At 34.2% G+C, this 20,000-nt stretch overlaps 3 protein-coding genes across 3 annotated transcripts in view; 2 read left to right on the top strand and 1 right to left on the bottom strand.

Annotated features, from left to right (window-relative positions):
* LOC125655668 (phosphatidylinositol glycan anchor biosynthesis class U protein-like) overlaps positions 1 to 6,679 on the bottom strand; it is a 12,414-nt gene extending 5,735 nt beyond the window's left edge. The window contains exons 1-6 of the mRNA XM_048886055.2: positions 6,440 to 6,679; positions 2,304 to 2,368; positions 1,705 to 1,776; positions 1,509 to 1,571; positions 1,170 to 1,273; positions 29 to 129 (exon numbers count right to left, since the gene is read on the bottom strand). Of these exons, the coding sequence (XP_048742012.2) occupies positions 29 to 129; positions 1,170 to 1,273; positions 1,509 to 1,571; positions 1,705 to 1,776; positions 2,304 to 2,368; positions 6,440 to 6,569 (535 nt within the window). The 5' untranslated portion in view covers positions 6,570 to 6,679. The remainder of the gene's footprint in view (positions 1 to 28; positions 130 to 1,169; positions 1,274 to 1,508; positions 1,572 to 1,704; positions 1,777 to 2,303; positions 2,369 to 6,439) is intronic.
* A 216-nt stretch (positions 6,680 to 6,895) lies between these two features.
* The window catches only part of LOC125655672 (dual specificity protein phosphatase 3-like), a 15,114-nt gene continuing 2,009 nt past the window's right edge, over positions 6,896 to 20,000 (top strand). Inside the window, exons 1-5 of the mRNA XM_048886069.2 lie at positions 6,896 to 6,939; positions 7,108 to 7,195; positions 13,836 to 14,012; positions 14,669 to 14,892; positions 17,582 to 20,000. The exon at positions 17,582 to 20,000 is cut by the window's right edge and continues 2,009 nt beyond it. Coding sequence (XP_048742026.1) covers positions 13,837 to 14,012; positions 14,669 to 14,892; positions 17,582 to 17,784 — 603 coding nt within the window. The 5' untranslated portion in view covers positions 6,896 to 6,939; positions 7,108 to 7,195; position 13,836 and the 3' untranslated portion in view covers positions 17,785 to 20,000. The remainder of the gene's footprint in view (positions 6,940 to 7,107; positions 7,196 to 13,835; positions 14,013 to 14,668; positions 14,893 to 17,581) is intronic.
* Positions 18,313 to 20,000, top strand: part of LOC125655673 (serine/threonine-protein kinase Nek11-like) — a 21,943-nt gene continuing 20,255 nt past the window's right edge. The window contains exon 1 of the mRNA XM_048886096.2: positions 18,313 to 20,000. This exon is cut by the window's right edge and continues 2,368 nt beyond it. The gene's annotated coding sequence lies outside the window, so the exon portion shown is untranslated.

Genomic DNA, 20,000 nt, shown 5'->3' with positions numbered 1-20,000 from the left:
GGTACAAAAAAACTTTTGAGAAACTAACCTTTAAGCATATAATACAGAGCAAGTAGGATGACTATGTTATTGAACACAGCTGTAGACTTTGCCAGGCATGTTGCTACACTATATGGATTAAATGAAAATCTGAAATATAGAAAGACAGTAGGTTTTTATAAGTGACATACTGCCAGCAACAAAACATTCACTAAATGTACCATAAGTTTAAACAAATAAAACTCTCTCTAAATACAACAGATTTCATTTTACTCACAAAGAAAAGACTATGATGCAGTAAAGTTTTAATGTTTGCCCAGTTAAATTCTATTAAAATTAAATTTATGCAGCTTTCAGTAGTTGATCCAAATACATTGAAAACAAAATAAGTCAGGCCTTTGATGTTCCTGTAGTACAGTGGCACTGATATAGAGCGGCTGTCCTGTCATTCCATCATATCTGTACTTTACCTACTTTAATCTTTGCAGTTATTGAGCTGATTTTTAATGCATAGTTTTATATTGATGATTACAGATAATCTTTCACTTCAATGGAACTATGACCCTTTTGTTTCGTTTCAGTCTTCTTAGTTTCAGAATCGGTATGGCCCATTCCCAATGGACGTTCAGAATTTCAGACAAGCATATGTTGATCTGATTTATCACTGTTAATTTTACCTGATTACAGATCAAACCAGAATTTTGTCATTTATTAGCTATATACTTTCCCCCCAGGCCTCTCTGAAGTGATGTGTTATATTGACATGTCTAAAAACCATCTAATAAAGTGCAAATCTTGCTGAAATTTATTTTGCTTTTGAAACCTGGGTACTTCAAATTTAATTATTCTTGCATGTATTACGATTGGTTTTTGCTCATATATGTTTGCAAATCAGCACAGTCTGCAATATCATGGAGTAGTCATTATTAAAGAATTTACTCAGTTATCTCCCTGTAATGTCACCAATTTATTCACAAAATCTCTCTTCACAGGGAAACACATTAGAGATGTCTTAATGGGACATATCTCTCTGCCCCTGAACCTAAACTAGAATGAAATGACCTTGGCTCAGGGTCATGACATGCCACAGAGTCAGATTTTGAGCCAGTACAGAAGGACTGACGACAGACAAGTGTAATGACACCTATAATACACAGAACTGCAGGGGAATAGAAAATCCAAAAACTTACGCCACAGTGATATAAAACTGAAGATCAAACAAGTCTTCCTTCCTGAGTAAAAACTTTTTAGCGTCTGGATGGAAATTTTTCACTCTTGATGCCTGTCTCAGAAGCTGTAATTAAAACTACAATCACTAAGGCTACACTGGAATCATCTTCAAAGAATATAGAACTACTTTGTTATATCCTATACATGTTTGTATTTCACTCCTTGTATTTTTATTTCTAAGATCTAGCTACATTTAATGTTTCTACAGAAATTTTTCCTTAATATTTTCCTATATACAGTGTGCAACAAGATAATCTCTTTAAACAAAAAAAGAAGAAAAAAAAGGTAAATTGATATACTTCATGTCTTCCAAACTGATTAGCAATCCGAAGCAGAATCATTCCTTGAATTATATCCAGTGCCTGGAACATAAAAGTTTTAGTAGCTTATTAATCCTCACTCTAACATGAAGAAATTTCAATCTCAAGACTACTGTATCATTTCGCTAATATGATCAAAATAATTATAGATACAAAAGAGTACCCATATTCTTACCACAAATATTAGATTAATGGTATTTGGTGAGAACCTGGTGATGAAGCCAAGAATCTTTAACATCAAAGGACTCTATAAAAATTGATATATAATCATGATAATGATGTAAAATACACATTCAATTTGAATAATGTACAATTTCATTCAACTCAAGTAAACAGAGTTAAAGGAAATTTCTTTTGAAAATAGTCATTTGGATCAACCCTGACCTACAAAGATTATTAGTTCAAACAAAGATATTAAGACAATATATATATATATATATATAAATATATATATATACATATATATATACACACACATATCTATTCACAGCATGATCACTCATACCAGTTTCCTGTCTGATACCTTGCAAATGGTAAGATAAGGGGTCATCAATGTTGGAAATTTAGACAGACAAATTCAATATTTCTTTCATTTTTCTACAACTTTGGATTACACTAAACAAAAACCAGCTTCAAAGTTACCACTTAAACACTTCAAATAAATTTTGCAGATAAAAAAATATTTGCAGAAATAGCCTAGCAGATTGCATCATTTGGTATAGATAGTTGACAAGATATTTCATCAAAATACAATGATTCATAGATAATGGTTACCTCATGAAAAATGTCACCAGAGTATGGGGAAATACCTTCTTTATGTAATGCCAAGCCTTCCATTGCTGAAATGGATTTAATTGTTTTTTATTAGTATATAATTCCAATGTTATTTATTACAATTGTTTTGATTGGACAAAAATAAAGCTGAACAAGAGTTTACACATCAATAAATCCGAAAACGCGATGTATTCATACACGCCTGAAAATAAATAACATAGTGCAAGGAAACTACTTTTGCAATTGTTAATAAAGTGAATAAATTGGAATTATAAGAATCAAACATTCTTTTTGAAGAATTTATCGGTGTGTAAACTCCGGACATTTTACTTAACATAAAAGTGCTTCGCACTTTTATTCAGTTTGAGAGTAAAATGTCCGGAGTTTACACATTTACTTTCTTTTAAATTTTGCTCTGATTCAGAAGTAATCTCTAGTCTAATTCTAATGGAATTCAAACTGAATATAGTATGTATAGAAGATTTGTAATATCATGTAATCATAATGATTTTCAAATCATTTTCTGATCGTTTGTTGCTGGTGTAATGGTATGAGCTATATGGATGATGGATATTGGCCTGGTTAGAACAGCTGACTAGTAATGCAGGGGTACCAGATTTGATTCCCCACCCAGCCCCCAAATTTTCTCCTCCCTATTTCATTTATCAATATTACATTGGCGAGTCTCATTCTGCCACCCCTTGGGCTTGTAGGTGGAGTTCCTGCCAGAGTAAAAGATAATCTGGGTTGTGTGTATTTGAGGGTGCAGACAATTTAAGGAGGGGCGAATGGGCTATATAATACAACAAGAGAACATGTAGTTCTCCAATTTGAATCTCGTGCAGGGTTGTCACTAACGCAACAATCTGCGTCCTTAACTCAGAAAATTCATTTGAGACGCAAGTTTGTCTGATATGGTGAGTCCCGCAGACGCATCGCGGACTCCGAGTTAAAAACATAATTTTACTTAGAAGCCCTGATATTGTTTATCAATTAAATCTCGTAGTAGGAAAAAATCTAGGTAAAACATTACGCTCTAGTGAGCTGAAATATACCATGGATTTCACACACCAGGGCTAAGCACGTTTTGGGCCCAAACCCTGTGATTTATATTTATGGTATCACAGGGTTTGGGGCCAAAACGGGCTTAGCCCCTGTGATTTCACAGTGTCCCAATCCGACGTGTGTTTAGTGTCAGCCAATTAGGACTGTGTGAATTATTTATACTATAAAAATATAATTAGATAAGATGCAAAATGAAGAACATTTTTATCTAATTATTTATTTTTTTACATATCAGAATCTATATTTGAATATAAATGTTTGTCTTCCGGTACCCATTTTTATTGGAATCAAATGTTGCATGCACATAATTTGTAAACTTTGGTAGGTTTTATAGATCGTCGGCAAACAAAACTAGTACGCATCTATTTTATCACAATAATAAATTGATTAAAATGCTGTTTAATATTGATTAGGGTTGTTGTGATGATAGGAGATTTGGGGAAGTAATTCTGTTGGCGTGGACAATTAGTCATCCGAGACCAAGTCGCGAATGATTAAAAATAAATCTTAAAATTTATATGCTTTGTACTGCTTCCATTTTAATTGTCTTATATAAAAAAGGCTCATCAAATTTTCATGGGACTCAAGCTGTTTATAAAGCACGAGTCCAGGACTCATCTTCAATAATTTCTAGTGACAACCCTGTCATGTACCCATGTTCATGTCATTCTGAGATGTCACATAAAATCCGTAAAAGCATGAATACCATGTTTTTTCAATCATATATAATCACTTCTGGATTAACACAATTGTACCGCGTCTCTTATGTTTGTAAATTTACTAAACACTGACACCGAATATGACGTCACAATGAACTGTCGTACTTGTATTTTATTTCCCACATTCAATGAATAGGTCAGGTTGGGAACACTTCCCCTATAGCGAGATCTCCTGACTAAAATGTGATTATCCCTCTTTAGCAAGAAAGTAAACATTACCATAAACAGTTGCTTTGGATTGTATCTTGCTTAACGTCTCGCTCGAGAATTTTTCACTCATATGGAGACATCACCAAGACCGGTGAAGGGCTTCAAATTTAGGCCTATGCTCGGCACTTAGAGCCATTGAGCACTGAGGGTTCTTTAGCGTGCCACACCTACTGTGACACGGGACATCCGTTCATTTTAAGGTCATCTCCAAGGACCCATGACATTCACACCTGCCGAGCTGTTTTAACGACTTAGGTCTGTCATGGAGTTGCTTTGGTGTCTTTATTGAAAATAATGGCAAACTCCGTGCAATGCTGAATGAGTGACACAAACTCGATATGACACAAATTGTCTCTGTAAAACTGACAATACAGTCAAGAAATTTCATATCAAAGTTGCTGCATAAGAGGGAAGAAGTCTGAAATCCAATGCACATCGTGAGTGTTTTTGTTTTGATTAATAGAGGGCGAAGCCCTCTCACGGCCCGAAGGGCCGTGAGAGCGGAGCTCTCCCTATAGGTAACACGTATATACATGTTTAAAAGGAAAATATAGGAAAATAATGAAAAATTAAATCATACCTATGGAACTTGAAAAGTTTGGTACCAATGGCGTCGATTCGAATATTAGCGCGTGGACATGTATTCCTCCATTTTGAATCTCGTCTACCCTAGTTCACGTCGTTCTGAGATGTTACATAAAATCCGTAAAAGCATGTAAATTTTATTTTCCTAATCATATATAATCACTCCACGATTAACGCCATGATTTTTGTTGTGGTTCAAACGCTATGTTTGTAAATTTGCTAAATAACGACGCTGAATATGATGTCACAATGTACTGTTTACATCGATTGCGTTATACTTCCCGCGTTCAATATATAGGCGGATCAAATGTCCAAAATTAGGATGCTTTGATACAGCTACGTCCGCGTGCTAACTTCGGGTTGTTTTTGTCCTGTTTTGGATATAAATAATAATGCCAAAACTTTTTTGCTTCGCCCTCAAACACGGTAACGCCGTAAAACATATTATATTTGTAGAAGTATCAGACATTGTAGCACTTTTTCTTCTTTTCACGTGAATCACAAAGAGATGTACTCAACAGGTGTTTTTCTCGGTTGTACGGGATATATTTATTCTCGCTAGAGAGGGATAATCGCGTTTTAGCGAGAATATCTCGCTATATGGGAAGTGTTCCCAACCTGTCTAAAGCCAACACATGTTTTGCTTCGCCCTCTAACATGGTTACACCATAAGACATAATATGTATACGATGTGATCGTTGGACCGAGCGAAGCATGTACGTAACTCCGTTTCCCGAGTGGTAATCATAATTCCGTTAAGTACGGTAGATTGTGATTCATTTAAAAATATATATATTGAATGAAATTTCCTTGCGCTAAACACCCAGTAACATCTCATTAAAGGAGTTTATATGGGGACAACAGTTTTACATGATCCGCCTATTCATTGAACGCGGGAAATAAAACGCAAGGCGACGTAAACTGTGTATTGTGACGTCACACTTAGCCCTTTTTCAAAGCAAACAATTATAAACAACAATAATACATTCCGTATGCAATGAAAAAGGCCGTTAAAACTAAACAAGATTAACCAATAAATTCAAAATGGTAAAAAAGTAACCGTAATTTTATCGTATATTCTTATTAAAGAAACTCATGAACTCGTTCATCTATTTAGTCGTATTACGGTTTTATATGTATTTATTTGCTAAAACCTGTTACAATGATAATTATACTATTCACTTTGAACAAACTGAGTGTTTAAATTACGAATTGCACGTCAGAGTCTTCTATTATTGGCATTCAAAATAAAACACGAATAACTGTTGAAGCAGGTAATGAAAAAATAAATGGCGGCGCCCATATGGATCACGAAAATTTCAGTGAACGTATATAGAGATTATCTCTTTTTATTTTGCTGATTTTGACTTTTTTCTTTTACATACGTGTTACCTTTAGAGCCTTGCTTCGCGGACGGGCCTTCGGCCCGTCCGAGCTTCGCTCGGTATCATTTTCAAACTCGGACATATGGCCAGGCAGTACTAATTTCGAGAATAATTAGGTTTAACTAGGCCTATCTTAATTTGATCTCACTAAGATCGATACAGCTTTACATACCACGACCCCAAGATGTAATTGGAGTTACAACTTCTCTTTTGGTGCTTAGCCATTCGGGAAGTGAAGATCTAAATAATGCTAATCGTAGTACTACTCCTGCAACAAAAGAAATAACCGTCGGAAGGACCATTCTCTGGTTCTGCTTATAATTTCAATCAATAAATAGTTTTTCCTTCAATGTTGTATCATGTTTTCGTTTCCCAGCATATAATTCACAGTAGCAAACTTTATAAAGATTCTGATTAAATCATCCGGATCGAGAATATGCTTAATTTCCGATTTTTGATAGCTCATACCAAGATTGAGTTTTTTCTTTTATAAGTCTATGAGACATGACTTTATCACATAAGAAATTGTTTGTGCTATAATTGATATTTAGCTTAGGCGATATAAATGGAAAAATGAATAAACCTAATCAATCATATTTTGAAGGAATGAATAATCAAAGTTCAAATTAATATTATCCTAACTGAAGTTGAAAGTCCGAAACGAAAGTAAAGGTGAGATGTTTTGAATTTTGTTAATTTTTCTGTAATTTTCATGCATCTATAGGCCTATATATAGATCTGATAATTAAGCGTTTTTAATTGATTTGGTTGATCGTTTTTTGTAATGATAGGCGTATTGTACGTAGTTACACTGTGGGATTAAATCATGTTTATTTTAAGACGCGAAGAATCAATCCATTGACAACAGTAGAATTCATGAGTTCAGAGACAGAGATAAAAAGGAAAATAACACAGGCTGAGGCAAAAGGTGTGTCATATTGTTTGTATTTGTGTTTTGGAGATGCGTTTAAATGATTTAACCAGTCCTATCGCCTTTTATTACTAATAATAATATGCAAGTCAGAAGTAATTTTACAACTACATGACTACTTAATCAGGTCCAGACCTCGGGAGACTATTTCTACCTACGTATCTACGTAGGTATTTAAACCTACTCCAGGTAGCTATTATTACCTACTTTTTCCTTTACTTGCATTTCGTGGCCACACGCAGGAACGGTGTGTACCAAATTTCTTGATTCACTTACACTGTCTGACGATGAATGACTTACTTGACTTAATTCCTTCTCTCCTCGTGGAGAATAGGGCCATGAACAAGTCCTCCCCATTTACTTCTATCCTGGGCTGATCTTGCTGCCTCTGTCCATGACCCAAAACCTAGTTCTTTCCTCTCTCTTTCTATTGTTCTTCTCCACGTTTCCTTCGGTCTTCCTCTCTTTCTTTTTCCTTCTGGTGTCCAACTAAGGGCTACATATGGGTGTGTTCTTTTATCCATCCGTAGCACATGTCCAATCCACTGCCATCTGTGTGTTTTTATCATAGTGCTGATCTTTGCTACTCGTGCTATCTCTCTTACTGCTACATTTGATATTTTCATTGGCCAGTAGATCTTTAAGATTTTCCTAAGACATTTGTGCTGGAAGGTATCTACAAGTCTGACGATGAATACCACAAAAATATTGAACAAAATTGATTACTTTCTAACCTTTCAGATTTGCATCAATAACAGCACCCAGTTCCATTTTCTAGGAGCTTAGGATCAAAGCTATGTGATAAAAAGCCTAGAATGTCTTACAAATCTGTATTAATTTTAAAGTTTACCTTAATTCATGCATTTTTTACATTAAAGGTTTTGGGGCAAATTTTCATGCATTTCCTCTGCATTCTCCACCCTTGTAAAGTATTCAATTTACACTCCGAATTTTGCCGTGCACATGCACAACATGATACATAAAACGACTGACCTGTTTAAAAGATGCGCCTTAATTATTATTTATTTATATTTTCCAAAACAGGTAAAAGTAGTTACTTTGAGTAGGTTTAAATACCTAGGTAGCTATTAATAGCTACGTAGGTAGAAATAGTCTTTGGACTGGACCTGTTAATCTCGGCTGAAATTCGGCTCGGCTGAACATTTGGACTGACACCTACACCAATGTGTACTGTCTAGATCAAACGTTTTTATGTAACTGATAGATTTCGGAATCCCAGTTTAAATGTCTGCTCTTCAGTCAGGTTGGATATTTTCTAGACAGACTATAGAATTTAATTGTTGTTTTTAAAAACGGTTTAAAATATCACCTTTTTTTTTTTAAATTTAGGTTCTTTGAATTTATATTATATTTGTAACACTTCATGTCCCGATATCAGAAACATGCACCTATAGCACATGCACTTGTTTCATACGTGGGTCACCACCTTCTTACTAATACAACCCAATACCACAAGACTTGTGGTATTAGTAAGGAGGGGGTGACCCATGTATGAAACAAGTGCCTGTGACAAATAGTTTTTCTTGTGTATAGTTGTAGGGAATAATTTTTTTAATTTGTAAATTTTTGGAAGTTTTTGTCCTGGACTGCATGCAGTCCATGGGGTGATGGAGTCCTAACATTTACAATTGATGTACCCCTTCTCCCATAGATGCTTCATACCAAATTTGAAAAGAATTGGAATGGTTACTTATAATCATATTAAGGCTTAAAATGAAAATTGATTTGTTTGATGTTTGATGTACTCTGACCGACCTGTCAAATTTGCCCCAACCCAATCATTTTTTCAGCACTTTGAATTTTTTTTTCTTCCCTAGAAAATAGACATTTTTTCGTATAAGTTTTAAACTTCCGGCCACTTTTTATACGGATTTTGGGCAGCTCAAAATAAAAGTAAAATATTATTTTTGGTTCTACTTTCACTTTGATACTGACCATTTGTAATCTGGGGACCTTTCAAACATTTTCTATATGAGCTATACCGCCTCACTGCTCCAAATTACCACATCATCTACCAACAAGACAGAGTAAGAAGCTACAACCTCCCCCATTGAGGCCTGATCATCAAACATTTGAAGGCCATGTTACTAAAATTAAAAATCACGTGATTTACCTTATTGTGGGAAATTTGGCGGACCACGAGTCTGTGCATGTTCTAATTGTTGGTCTATATTTCTGAAAAAGCACATGTGTCATTTAAAAATTGCTAGCAATCTTATGAAATGATGTCAACACTCAACAATGTTAGACTTTTCCTGGATTTTCAAAATTTGAAGAAAAAAAAGTGCATTTTCCTTTCTTCAAATATAAAGCAACTTTGTGAACAAGATTCATATTGATAGGTTATAGACTTTGTATGGGAAAATATGACGACCAAGTTTTTTGGTGCGTAGACGGACCGAGCTTGCGAGGTCCGTCCGCGACAAAAAATGAGGTCGTCATATTTCCCATACAAAGTCTATAACCTTTTTATTATATGCTTTCAATTTCATTTAGAAACTAACAATAATTTATTTTTTTACAATTTCTTTATTGGTTTAACTGAGTAAAAGATGAAAAACACGAAAAATTTGAAAATTAACAACGTAGTAATTTGCTTGTGTATTGATTGTGACGTAATGTTTGCGGGCCGGAATGTTTCCGGGCATATATCGTGTGATATATGCCCGCAAACTTTTAAAGAAAAAAGGAGAGATGAAATTGAAAGTATATAATTATAATGTTACTTATGTATACATGCATATTTCAAAGATACACTGAATGGCCAAAAGTATTGCAACAAATATGGCTATAATGTCCATCATCACTATGTTACTAACTTCAAATTTGATTTTTATTGCTAATGCATAAAGAAGTAAGAATGAGACATAATTAGGGGTGTGAAATAATTGGGGTACGAAATATTTAGGAACCGTTTATGGTTCACAGTGGCAGATGACTTTCAATTCAGTAACGAATGAAAACAATGCCAATTTTAGCAATAAAAGAGAATTGTCAAAGGAATAAAAGGAGTGGATTATAATTCCAATAAAACAAGTGAATCACTTGGAGTAGACCGTAGTACTAAGGACATGAAGGATGTGTTTTGAAGAAATTCATTACAACTGTGTCAATGGGAAGTGTAGAAATTGACCCCTGAAGTGGAAGACTGTGATTGACAGATGAGAGGGGTGATTGGAAACTGTATTGTTTTCTTGAAACAAATCACAGACAATCTCTTCAAGATACTTATATCTGACAACATTTAATAGAAATGAAGAAACACAAGGCCATCATTAAATTTTTTTTGTTTGATGTACTCCAACCCACAATTTTTTTAGGTGGGTAGGTAGATCAATATATATATATATATATGTATTTTGAAATGTCATGAAAATCAGATTTACAAATTTTCTGATGTTTTCATTAAACACAAACACTTGACGCTGCCAGACAGTATTAGAGTTTAGCTAGAGCATTAATTTTGTACAATTGTATATAAATACACGTCTTCTGAAATTTTCTAAGGATGTTTTGTATTCGTCACAGATGAAGACCTCTACAGATATTAATAAAATAACACCCCTTTTTTATTACCACCAATTGATTATCCTTATTGTAGTTTGACATTTATAATTGTAATAATGTGATACATTAATTTCCAAGTGAATTGCATGATGACAGCAGTTTACTCTTAGATAAGTCTTGATATTGCCCAATAGGTATTTTAATGCCGGCTTCTCCACATCATTCAATTTGTTGTGACAATCGAGTTCCATTTGTGTGTCTCAGTTTAAGAGCAAAGTAGAAGTGCCTTGCACTTATTAAATCATCATAACATTTAGATTATATCACACTCATATCACAGTAAAGTGAATGCCCTCTACATATTAAAGTAAACTTTGCTTATAAAGTTGTTTTAGAAGACAGCTGTAACTGGAAGGAAGGAAACACAATGGACCAGACCGGGATTCGAACCCGGGGCTCCTGAATCTCTGGTTAAGTGCTCTACCAACTGGGGGGCCTCCTTGGTTAGAGCATCGTGCTCAAAATCACATGACCTAGCACCTATGGTCGGTGCGGGTTCGAATCCCACTCGCACCGGTAAGTGCGAAAGTTTCCCAGTTTACTTGCGGAAGGTCGGTGATCTCTTCTCAGGTACATTGTATCTGGGTTCTCTCTTTCACCAATAAAAAACTGGGCGCCACCAGATAACTGAAAAATTGTTGAGTGTGGCAGAAAACAGCAAAACAATCTACCAACTGAGCTACCTGGTCATTGGTGATCAAACCCATTTGACTGCTACATTCTTCCCTGCTTAACTTGACACACAACCCAGATTCTTTTTGCCCCTGGCAGGACTTTAAGCTGCACGTCCAGGGGTGGTTAATGGGATCAAATGTAATTGGAAAGGAGAAAATCCAACAGAACACACCAGGATTTGAACCTGGGCCCATTTAATCTCCAGTCAGGTGCCCTACCAACTGAGCTATCTGGCCACCAGCGATCGAACCTGTGTTTAACCACTTAAATACATAGCGAAGCCAAATTAGCCTCTTGTTCTTTACAGTCTTTGATTTGACTTTTACTTTTAAAATATGTACATTTTTAATATGTTCTGTCAAATCCCCCTGCTATTTCTAACATGATATAGACCATGCTTCATGAATTTTAGAGGTTTCATTTAAATCAACCCTAAAAATCTGTATGTTATCCATGTTGTTAATGGATTTCAACATGACGCCAATTGGAAAAGCTCAGAAACACCACCTATGACATTGGAACCTCTGTCTCTAAATTGCAGATATTTATTTCACGATGTAATGTCAACATTGTTAATATGTTTGGTAATTTAGATGGTGTGGAATAGGCATTTCCAGTGCCATGTTAAGATACAACAGGTAGATGTTTAATCTAAGGCTATATATAGTTCTTCAGATACTCTGATATATCTTAGGAGGAAAGTATTAGAAAATTAGCTTGAAGTCAGTTACCTCTTTAATTCAAAATAATGTTTGTCATCCCTAGAGTATATTTATTGAATACAGACTTGATGCATTCTTTACATGCAAGGAGGGGTTTTCACAATTTTTTAAGGATTTTTGAATAAAAATAGATTTGATCCAGATGAAAAATATCTGACAACCAAGCTCCTGTGACAATTTAATATTGAGGAGAGGTGGTCAATAATCTATTATGATTATGCTTTCATGTTAAATACTTGAATCTGATTGGCCAAGAAACATTTGAAAAAGCATAATTTTTCCCTATGGGAGTAAAAACCACACCCTACAAGATGGTGGTGTCTAGCAACAAGAAACATTACTTGACAATGGCCTTTTAAAAGATATCACATGCTTCAAATTGATGCGTCATAGATTTTTGAAAGAAGTTCTATGAGATTTTGAAATATTTACATTAATATTTCCAATGGTTTTTGTCTTCGATATCTTTGCAAATTGTAATGATGGCAATTTCCTCATGAATGCAGTGCAGTTGTGAACAATGATCATATGAATCTTGATAAAATAATTACATCACGTCTATTTTGATATCTGGGAATTCCGACAGACATGAAAATAGAATGTAATAAAGTTCATTTTTGAAATTACATGAGGGTATGAATTGCAACGCTTCACGCTGGCATCATGCACATGAAGTATGCCGGTGATGTGAAGCATTGCAGTTCATACCTTCATGAATTTTTAAAAATGAATTAAATAGATGTGGTCTGCAGTGCGTAACAAAGACACATTTAATGATTTAAAGAAACAATTATCGGCAGGCTGGCATGTAAATCGGTTCATACCTGTACTGTGTAAATGTTGCAGAGAGAAGCATTTTAAACTTCTTAAAACTTTGAATTAATTTCACCATGTTGAAATTTACTTGTGAAAAATATATATTTTAAAGAATTTATTTTTATATTTGTGCTTTGTTTATATATACATACATATATATATATATATATATATATATATATAAAGTCAAAAAATAAAATCCAATATTCAAACTTTTATCTATTGCGCTTTCACCCTGCGGGCTCATCAGTAGATTTTTAAACAATGTAAACAAGTTCCATTATGACGTCATCCTCATGACGTTATGTGGGCAACGTTAAACATAATACAGTCATGATTGTGACGTCAGAACATTATACAATGTTAATGTTAGGCACTTTTAAAAATACAGACATATTTAAAATAGTTCAGTCTATAAGTTTTAAGCGCCTCTGAATTCCTGTACATTAAAGGAGACATTCTATGTAAAATGTACATGTTAAATAACATGAAGTAAAAATATTAACAGGACGAAAGCGCTATAGATAAAAGTTTGAGTATTGGATTTTATTTTTTGACTTTATTCTACCCCGATACCAAGAAAAAAGAATTTATTGAATATATATATATATATATATATATATATATATATACACAATGTATTTAATGAATGTATGAGATTCAGTATAATTAAAACATATGTAGTGCATGTAGTTGAGGGTAACAAAAGAAGAAAACCGTTGTCACTTTGGGTATACATACCTCGGTTGGCAATGGTTTTCTTGTGGTGAAAATTTTTCAATGTTACTGTCAACTTTATGCACTGTTAAATCTGTTTATATGTTGCTGTATTTTAGGATGGAATACAATGATCACACACTGAACAGAGTGAGACATTATCTGAAAAATGCAGACATCCAGGCGTTGGACAGAAATGATGATCCCCCTACTGGTTATTTTCGGTTCTTCACTGTCCCTTTTACGCCCAAAGACTCCTTCAATGAAGTCTATCCAGGAATCATTATAGGAAATGGGTAGGTCACCTGGAGCTGATCTGAACAAATACACACTGAATTGCAAACATAAATCATTCATCAGATTGTTGTTATATATAATTATACAAACTGAATTTCCTGTTGCATGTAAATGAAGAAGAAAAACAAAACCACACTGACTCTGTAAAATTATTAATTATACCCCTCAACCTCCAAAATTATGAATTATACCCCTCAACCTCCAAAATTATGAATTATACCCCTCAACCTCCAAAATTATTAATTTTACCCCTCAACCTCCAAAATTATGAATTATACCCCTCAACCTCCAAAATTATTAATTATACCCCACAACCTCCAAAATTATTAATTATACCCTTCAACCTCCAAAATTATTAATTATACCCCTCAACCTCCAAAATTATTAATTATACCCCTCAACCTCCAAAATTATTAATTATACCCCTCAACCTCCAAAATTATTGATTATACCCCTCAACCTCCAAAATTATTGATTATATGCCACCCCATCCCCCACAATTACCAATGAGATTTGGAGGAGGTATTATTTTGATGTATATAGATAGGAAATTTGTGAAAGTAATCTACCCTTTAATGATTTCATTAGGCTGGAAGTATATAAAGGAGACAAATCCCACTGCAATTTAAAATGAAGTCTAACATACATATTTCAGAGACTATGCCAAAAACAAGAAGGAACTGAAGAGAATTGGAGTTTCTCATGTCGTTAATTGTGCCAAGGGTTCCAGATATGGTCAAATTGACTCGAGTTCCTCCTATTTTAAAGATGTATCCATACAGTTTTTAGGAATACAGGCCTGTGATGTCATCACATTTGACATTTCCAAGTATTTCCAGAAAGCTGCGGCTTTCATAGATCAAGCCTTAGCTAAGGGAGGTAAGATATATCACAGGGATTAAAACAATGGCTGGTCCATGGACCCATTGTTTATAGGGAGGTAAGGATAAAGCATGTTGGTCCATAGACCCATTGTTTATAGGGAGGTAAGGATTAAAAGTTAACATGTTGGTCCATAGACCCATTGTTGATACATGTAGGTAAAAAAGATATCACTGGTATTGTAAAAATGTCGATCCACTTAGGGTGGTAAGGTACCACAGGGATTGTAAACATGTTAATTGGTCCATTGACCCAATTTTAGGGAGGTAAGGTTACACAGATATTAAAGGGGCATGAACACGATTGAGCTGAAATTTTTATTTTTCCAATTTTATTGTTTACAACGCTAAAGTAAAGTATTTCTAATGGTCAACCAAAATTTGAATATCAGTTGTTGAGTTACAAGTGATAGACAGTATTCACAATTCTTTGATATGTAAACAAGGCTCGTGCCATGTTTTTGTTTAAATATGATATAGATTGCTTAATAGAAAATAGCATGTTTAAAACAAAATGATATGTGCTAAACACTTGAAACTATTTTAAAATTATGTTCATAATTAACTTGTAAATTAAAAAATCTGCTTTAAACACACTTTTACCAGTATATTCAACCTATGCAATCAAAAACATGACACGAGCCTTGTTTACATAACAAAGAATTGTGAGCCCTGTATCTCCCATATACCTCGACAACTGACATTCAAATTTTAGCTGACCATTAGAATTACCTTAGTTAAGCATTCTAAACATTAAAAATGGAAAATGAAATTAGAAAATTTTCAGCTCATATCGTGTCCATGCCCCATTAAAAGCATGTTGGTCCTTGAAGCATTGTTTATAGGGAGGTCAGATATCACAAGATTGTAAACTTGTACTCAGTGTAGGGATGACTAGTAAATTGAAATGGTTTTAAAATCTGTTATGAAACCTATAAGAGTGATTAAATTAATTTCTTCACTCTATAATGTGTAAGGTAGGTTATGGTCTTAAGGAAGAGGGTATGTTTGTTTCTTTTAAGTTTTACCAAGTGTGTTATAGAAATTTGACTGTGAAAAAGTTTGTGTTGAGTTACAAGAGATGATGGTATTTATACGCCCATCGAAGACCGAACCTGTTATGGTATGGCGTCATCCATCTGTCTGTCTGGACCTTGTGGGCAGGATACAGACCAAACCGTAAACTTCAGGATTTCAGAACTTGGTACATTTGATCAGCATAATGAGAGGAAGATGTCTATAGTTTTTCAAGATCAAAGGTCAAGGTCGTAGTGTCACCTAGTAGGAAAGCCTTGTGGGCAGGATACAAACCGAACCGTAAACTCCAGGATATTACAACTTACTATAGTATATTTGATCACCATAATGAGAGGAAGATGCTTATTGTTTTTCAAGGTCAGAAGTCAAAGGTCAAGGTCATAGTATTACTTAGTAGGAAAACCTTGTAGGCAGGATACAAACTGAACCGTAAGCCTCAGGATATTGCAAGTTGGTACATTTGCTCACCATGATGAGAGAAAGATGCCTATTGTTTTGCAAGGTTACAGGTCAAAGGTCAAGATTGCAGTATCACAGTAGGAAGACCTTGTAGGCAGGATACAAACCGAACTGTAAGCTCCAAGATATTGCGAGTTGGTACATTTGATCACCATAATGAGAGGAAGATGCCTATTATTTTTCAAGGTCAAAGTCACAGTATCACTTGGAAAACCTTGTAGGCAGTATATACAGACTGAACTGTTGGGGTTAGGACCGTCAAACTTTGTACACATACACTTTATGCCTATTGTTTCTTAAGGTCAAAGGTCAAGGTCGTAATAGCAGGATGCAGACCGATTCATTGGGGCAAGGACCATCAAACTTGGTACACATACATCTTATACCAAGGGAAAATATTACATAGAGAGTACATGATTTGTCTTGTTTTTACGATGCAAAGAAAGAATGTTACACCCTGATGATTGCTGATACTACCTGAAGCCAAGTTCTACAAATCATGGTGTAAGAAAAACACCCTATATTAGCTTTTCACAGGTGTATTATGTACCGTTGGCAGTACTCTTGTTTTTGAAAACCTAAACTGCTCCACAGAATGAATCTTTATACATGTAAAGATGGGGAAAGGTATCTGTGAAGCAAAGGGCAATTGCTTGAATGTTAGCTATGTCCAACAGCATTTTGTGTAATTGTGTATCAATTGAGATAAAAATCAATGAGATAATCATAAAGCAATTTTATAAGCCTGATCAATGGTGAATAGAAATTAGAATTTGATCAATATTTTCACAGTAATAAGTAATTAGGCATTTCGATGAAATAAATTTTTCATCAGGTAGGTTGCATTGTTTACCTGAGAAAAAATAGCTGTGGTATCCATGAAAACTTAGTGCATTGCTATCCTTAGCCTTTATTTTAGTGATGGCCTTAAGCAGACTATCCTTATATAAGGACATCAGCACTGCAATAAGTCCTAGGGTGCTGTGGGGGTCCAGGCATTATTGAACAAATAAGAATCTGTGGGCTTTGGTTTTGAAAAATAAAGAATTCTTTACTTGGAATGTCAATTTATGTCTTGCTGTAGGAGAAACAATTGGTTAACTCACTGGAAAACATGAATGTTTGAAGCAGAGTTTTGATTGTTATTTCCTTGAGTTACTGTGCTTTAAGACAGATATTGATTTTTCTAGGCAAAGTGTTTGTGCACTGCAACAAAGGTATCAGTCGATCTGCAACAATCGTCATTGCTTTTCTGATGATGAAGCGAGGAATGAACTTCATGGATGCTGTACGATTAGTGCGTGCAAAGAGAGAAGTCTTGCCAAATGATGGGTTCCTTAAACATCTGGCTATACTCAACTATCAACTGTATGAAGCTCAGAACTCTTATTAAGTTCATTCACTATTTCATAGATGTTTTAGCAGTTTTATGTTCTCATGAAAATGTATATTGTGTACGTGTAAATGATTTTTTTTCAATCACTTGATGATTTCATTTCATATCATCTCTTTTTATACACATGTAGACTTTTGTGATATTCCTAATAATGTAGACTCTCAGGGCTCCTAAATACATGTATTTTTGTGTATTGTAGCCATCCTGCCTCTGCACATATAAAGAGTGCTGTGTGATTATTTTTTATAATAATATTTGAAATGTTAGATATGTATTAATTTTTATTTGATTTTTGTGCCAAATAGCGTACCATTTCATCACAAGATGGCAAAGGTATCTGATCTCTAATGCATGCAGTGTACCAAGGAAGGCCTATAATTCTGTATAGACCTAACATGTTATGTCATTTAATGTGTGCACAATTTTTCATTTCATTTTATTATTCACTGAAGATCAGAAGATGTGGTATTAATCAATTTATGATTTTTCTTTGATTTTTTAAAACTTTTATGAAAAAGTCCCCTTTTTGTGTAATTTTCCTGAAAAGGGTGTTTGCAGAAGAAAAAATTAGAAAACAATGACAAATTTAAACATGCCTCATTCTGACATCAAATTGCAAGAAATGGTGTAAAACTGGTTGTAATTATTATTATGGTTTTTGTCATGCAAAAAAATGAAGTGTATAAAGGCCTAAGTAAGAAAAATTTCATATCTGATAGAAGTTACCTCAATTTCCACTTAAAAGGGATGTAAAATGCCCAATCAAATATCATATAATGATCCTTAAACTTTGTCGTATTTCACAATATTTGAAATGAAAAAGATTTGATAAAGATTATTATGGCGATGCTTAATTTAATTAAGCATCACATATAAGAATAATAAGAATTTTTAAATTCTTTTGTGTTATATTTACCTTAAATATCCCCATATCCACCAATTTGCTGTTTAAATGAAATTTTTGTTTAGTTCATGATCATGCAATCTGACTAAAGTACAGACCTATATATGATAATGGTCTTTACTTTAGTCATATTGGTTCACGATCATTTTGATTTGCTGGGTTTTAAGAAATATTTTTGATGGTCTTTATATGTTAGGGGCATAACTACATGTAAGAAAATACCAAACTTTACAAGTATTTTGATATTTCTATAATGCAATGTTAGTAGTTAAGTTTCAAAAACACTTTCACATTGTGATATTTGATATTAAGTTGTATTGACCATCAGGGTAATCAGAATGAAGGTAGCAATCATTAAAACTGTGTGAAAAACATGGATGCATAACAGGAAACTAAAATTTCAAGAACATTGTTGAATGGTGATCAATTTGTCAAAGAATCATTTCTGTTCTATTTTTTAAAAAAAAACTTATGTGTGGAAAAAATAACTTTAAAAGAACAGTGGATTCCCTATTTGTGAACTAGTTTATACAGGCTGCATTATTACTGAAACCTATGTAAGTGTTCTTCCCAGTTACATGTATGCTAATTCTTGCATTCTGATCAAAAACTGGATCCTCATATTTGTACTAAAATTCAATGCAGTAAGAGGAAAAATATTGCAATCTCCAAAAACTTACTTTTCAAGTTTATTGAAATTGATAGATTTTTTTTTTGGGGGGGGGGGGGGGATTTTTGTACATCCACTGATCATAAAACGTTCTCTTAAACATGTAATTATCAAAGCTTCAACATACTGATGTACTGCCCACTGGTTTGTATGTTATTGGATGTAAATTTAATCTATTTATTGGACAGCCATGGTGTTTCCCATGTTACAGACTTGTTCTGTTTTACCAGTAACTGCTAGTGATGTATTTGTAGAAATGTTGATTTTTTTAAAGGGCTTTCAGTGGTGAAGGTTGTATATATATCACAGAGATCAATCCAGTGTATGCATGTACAACAATATGACTCTTTTTGTAAAGATAATGTAGTACCACTAATCCAAGTGACTTTCCTAAAAATATTTATTTTTTAGTGTTTGAGAGATATATTGGGTTGATTGATTGATTGTATCTTGTTTAACGTCTCTCTTGAGAATTTTTCACTCATATGGAGACATCTCCAAGACCAGTGAAGGGCTTCAAATTTAGGCCTTTGCTCGGCGCTTACGGCCATTGAGCAGTGATGGTTCTTTAGTTTGCCACACCTACTGTGACACAGGACATCTGTTTTTAAGGTCATCTTCGAAGACCTATGAAATTCA

The sequence above is a fragment of the Ostrea edulis genome, chromosome 1 (genome assembly GCF_947568905.1).
Source record: "Ostrea edulis chromosome 1, xbOstEdul1.1, whole genome shotgun sequence".
NCBI classification, from domain to species: Eukaryota; Metazoa; Mollusca; class Bivalvia; order Ostreida; family Ostreidae; genus Ostrea; species Ostrea edulis.
Note: the sequence above shows the minus strand (reverse complement) of the source record. Positions and strands in the feature narration are given on the sequence as shown.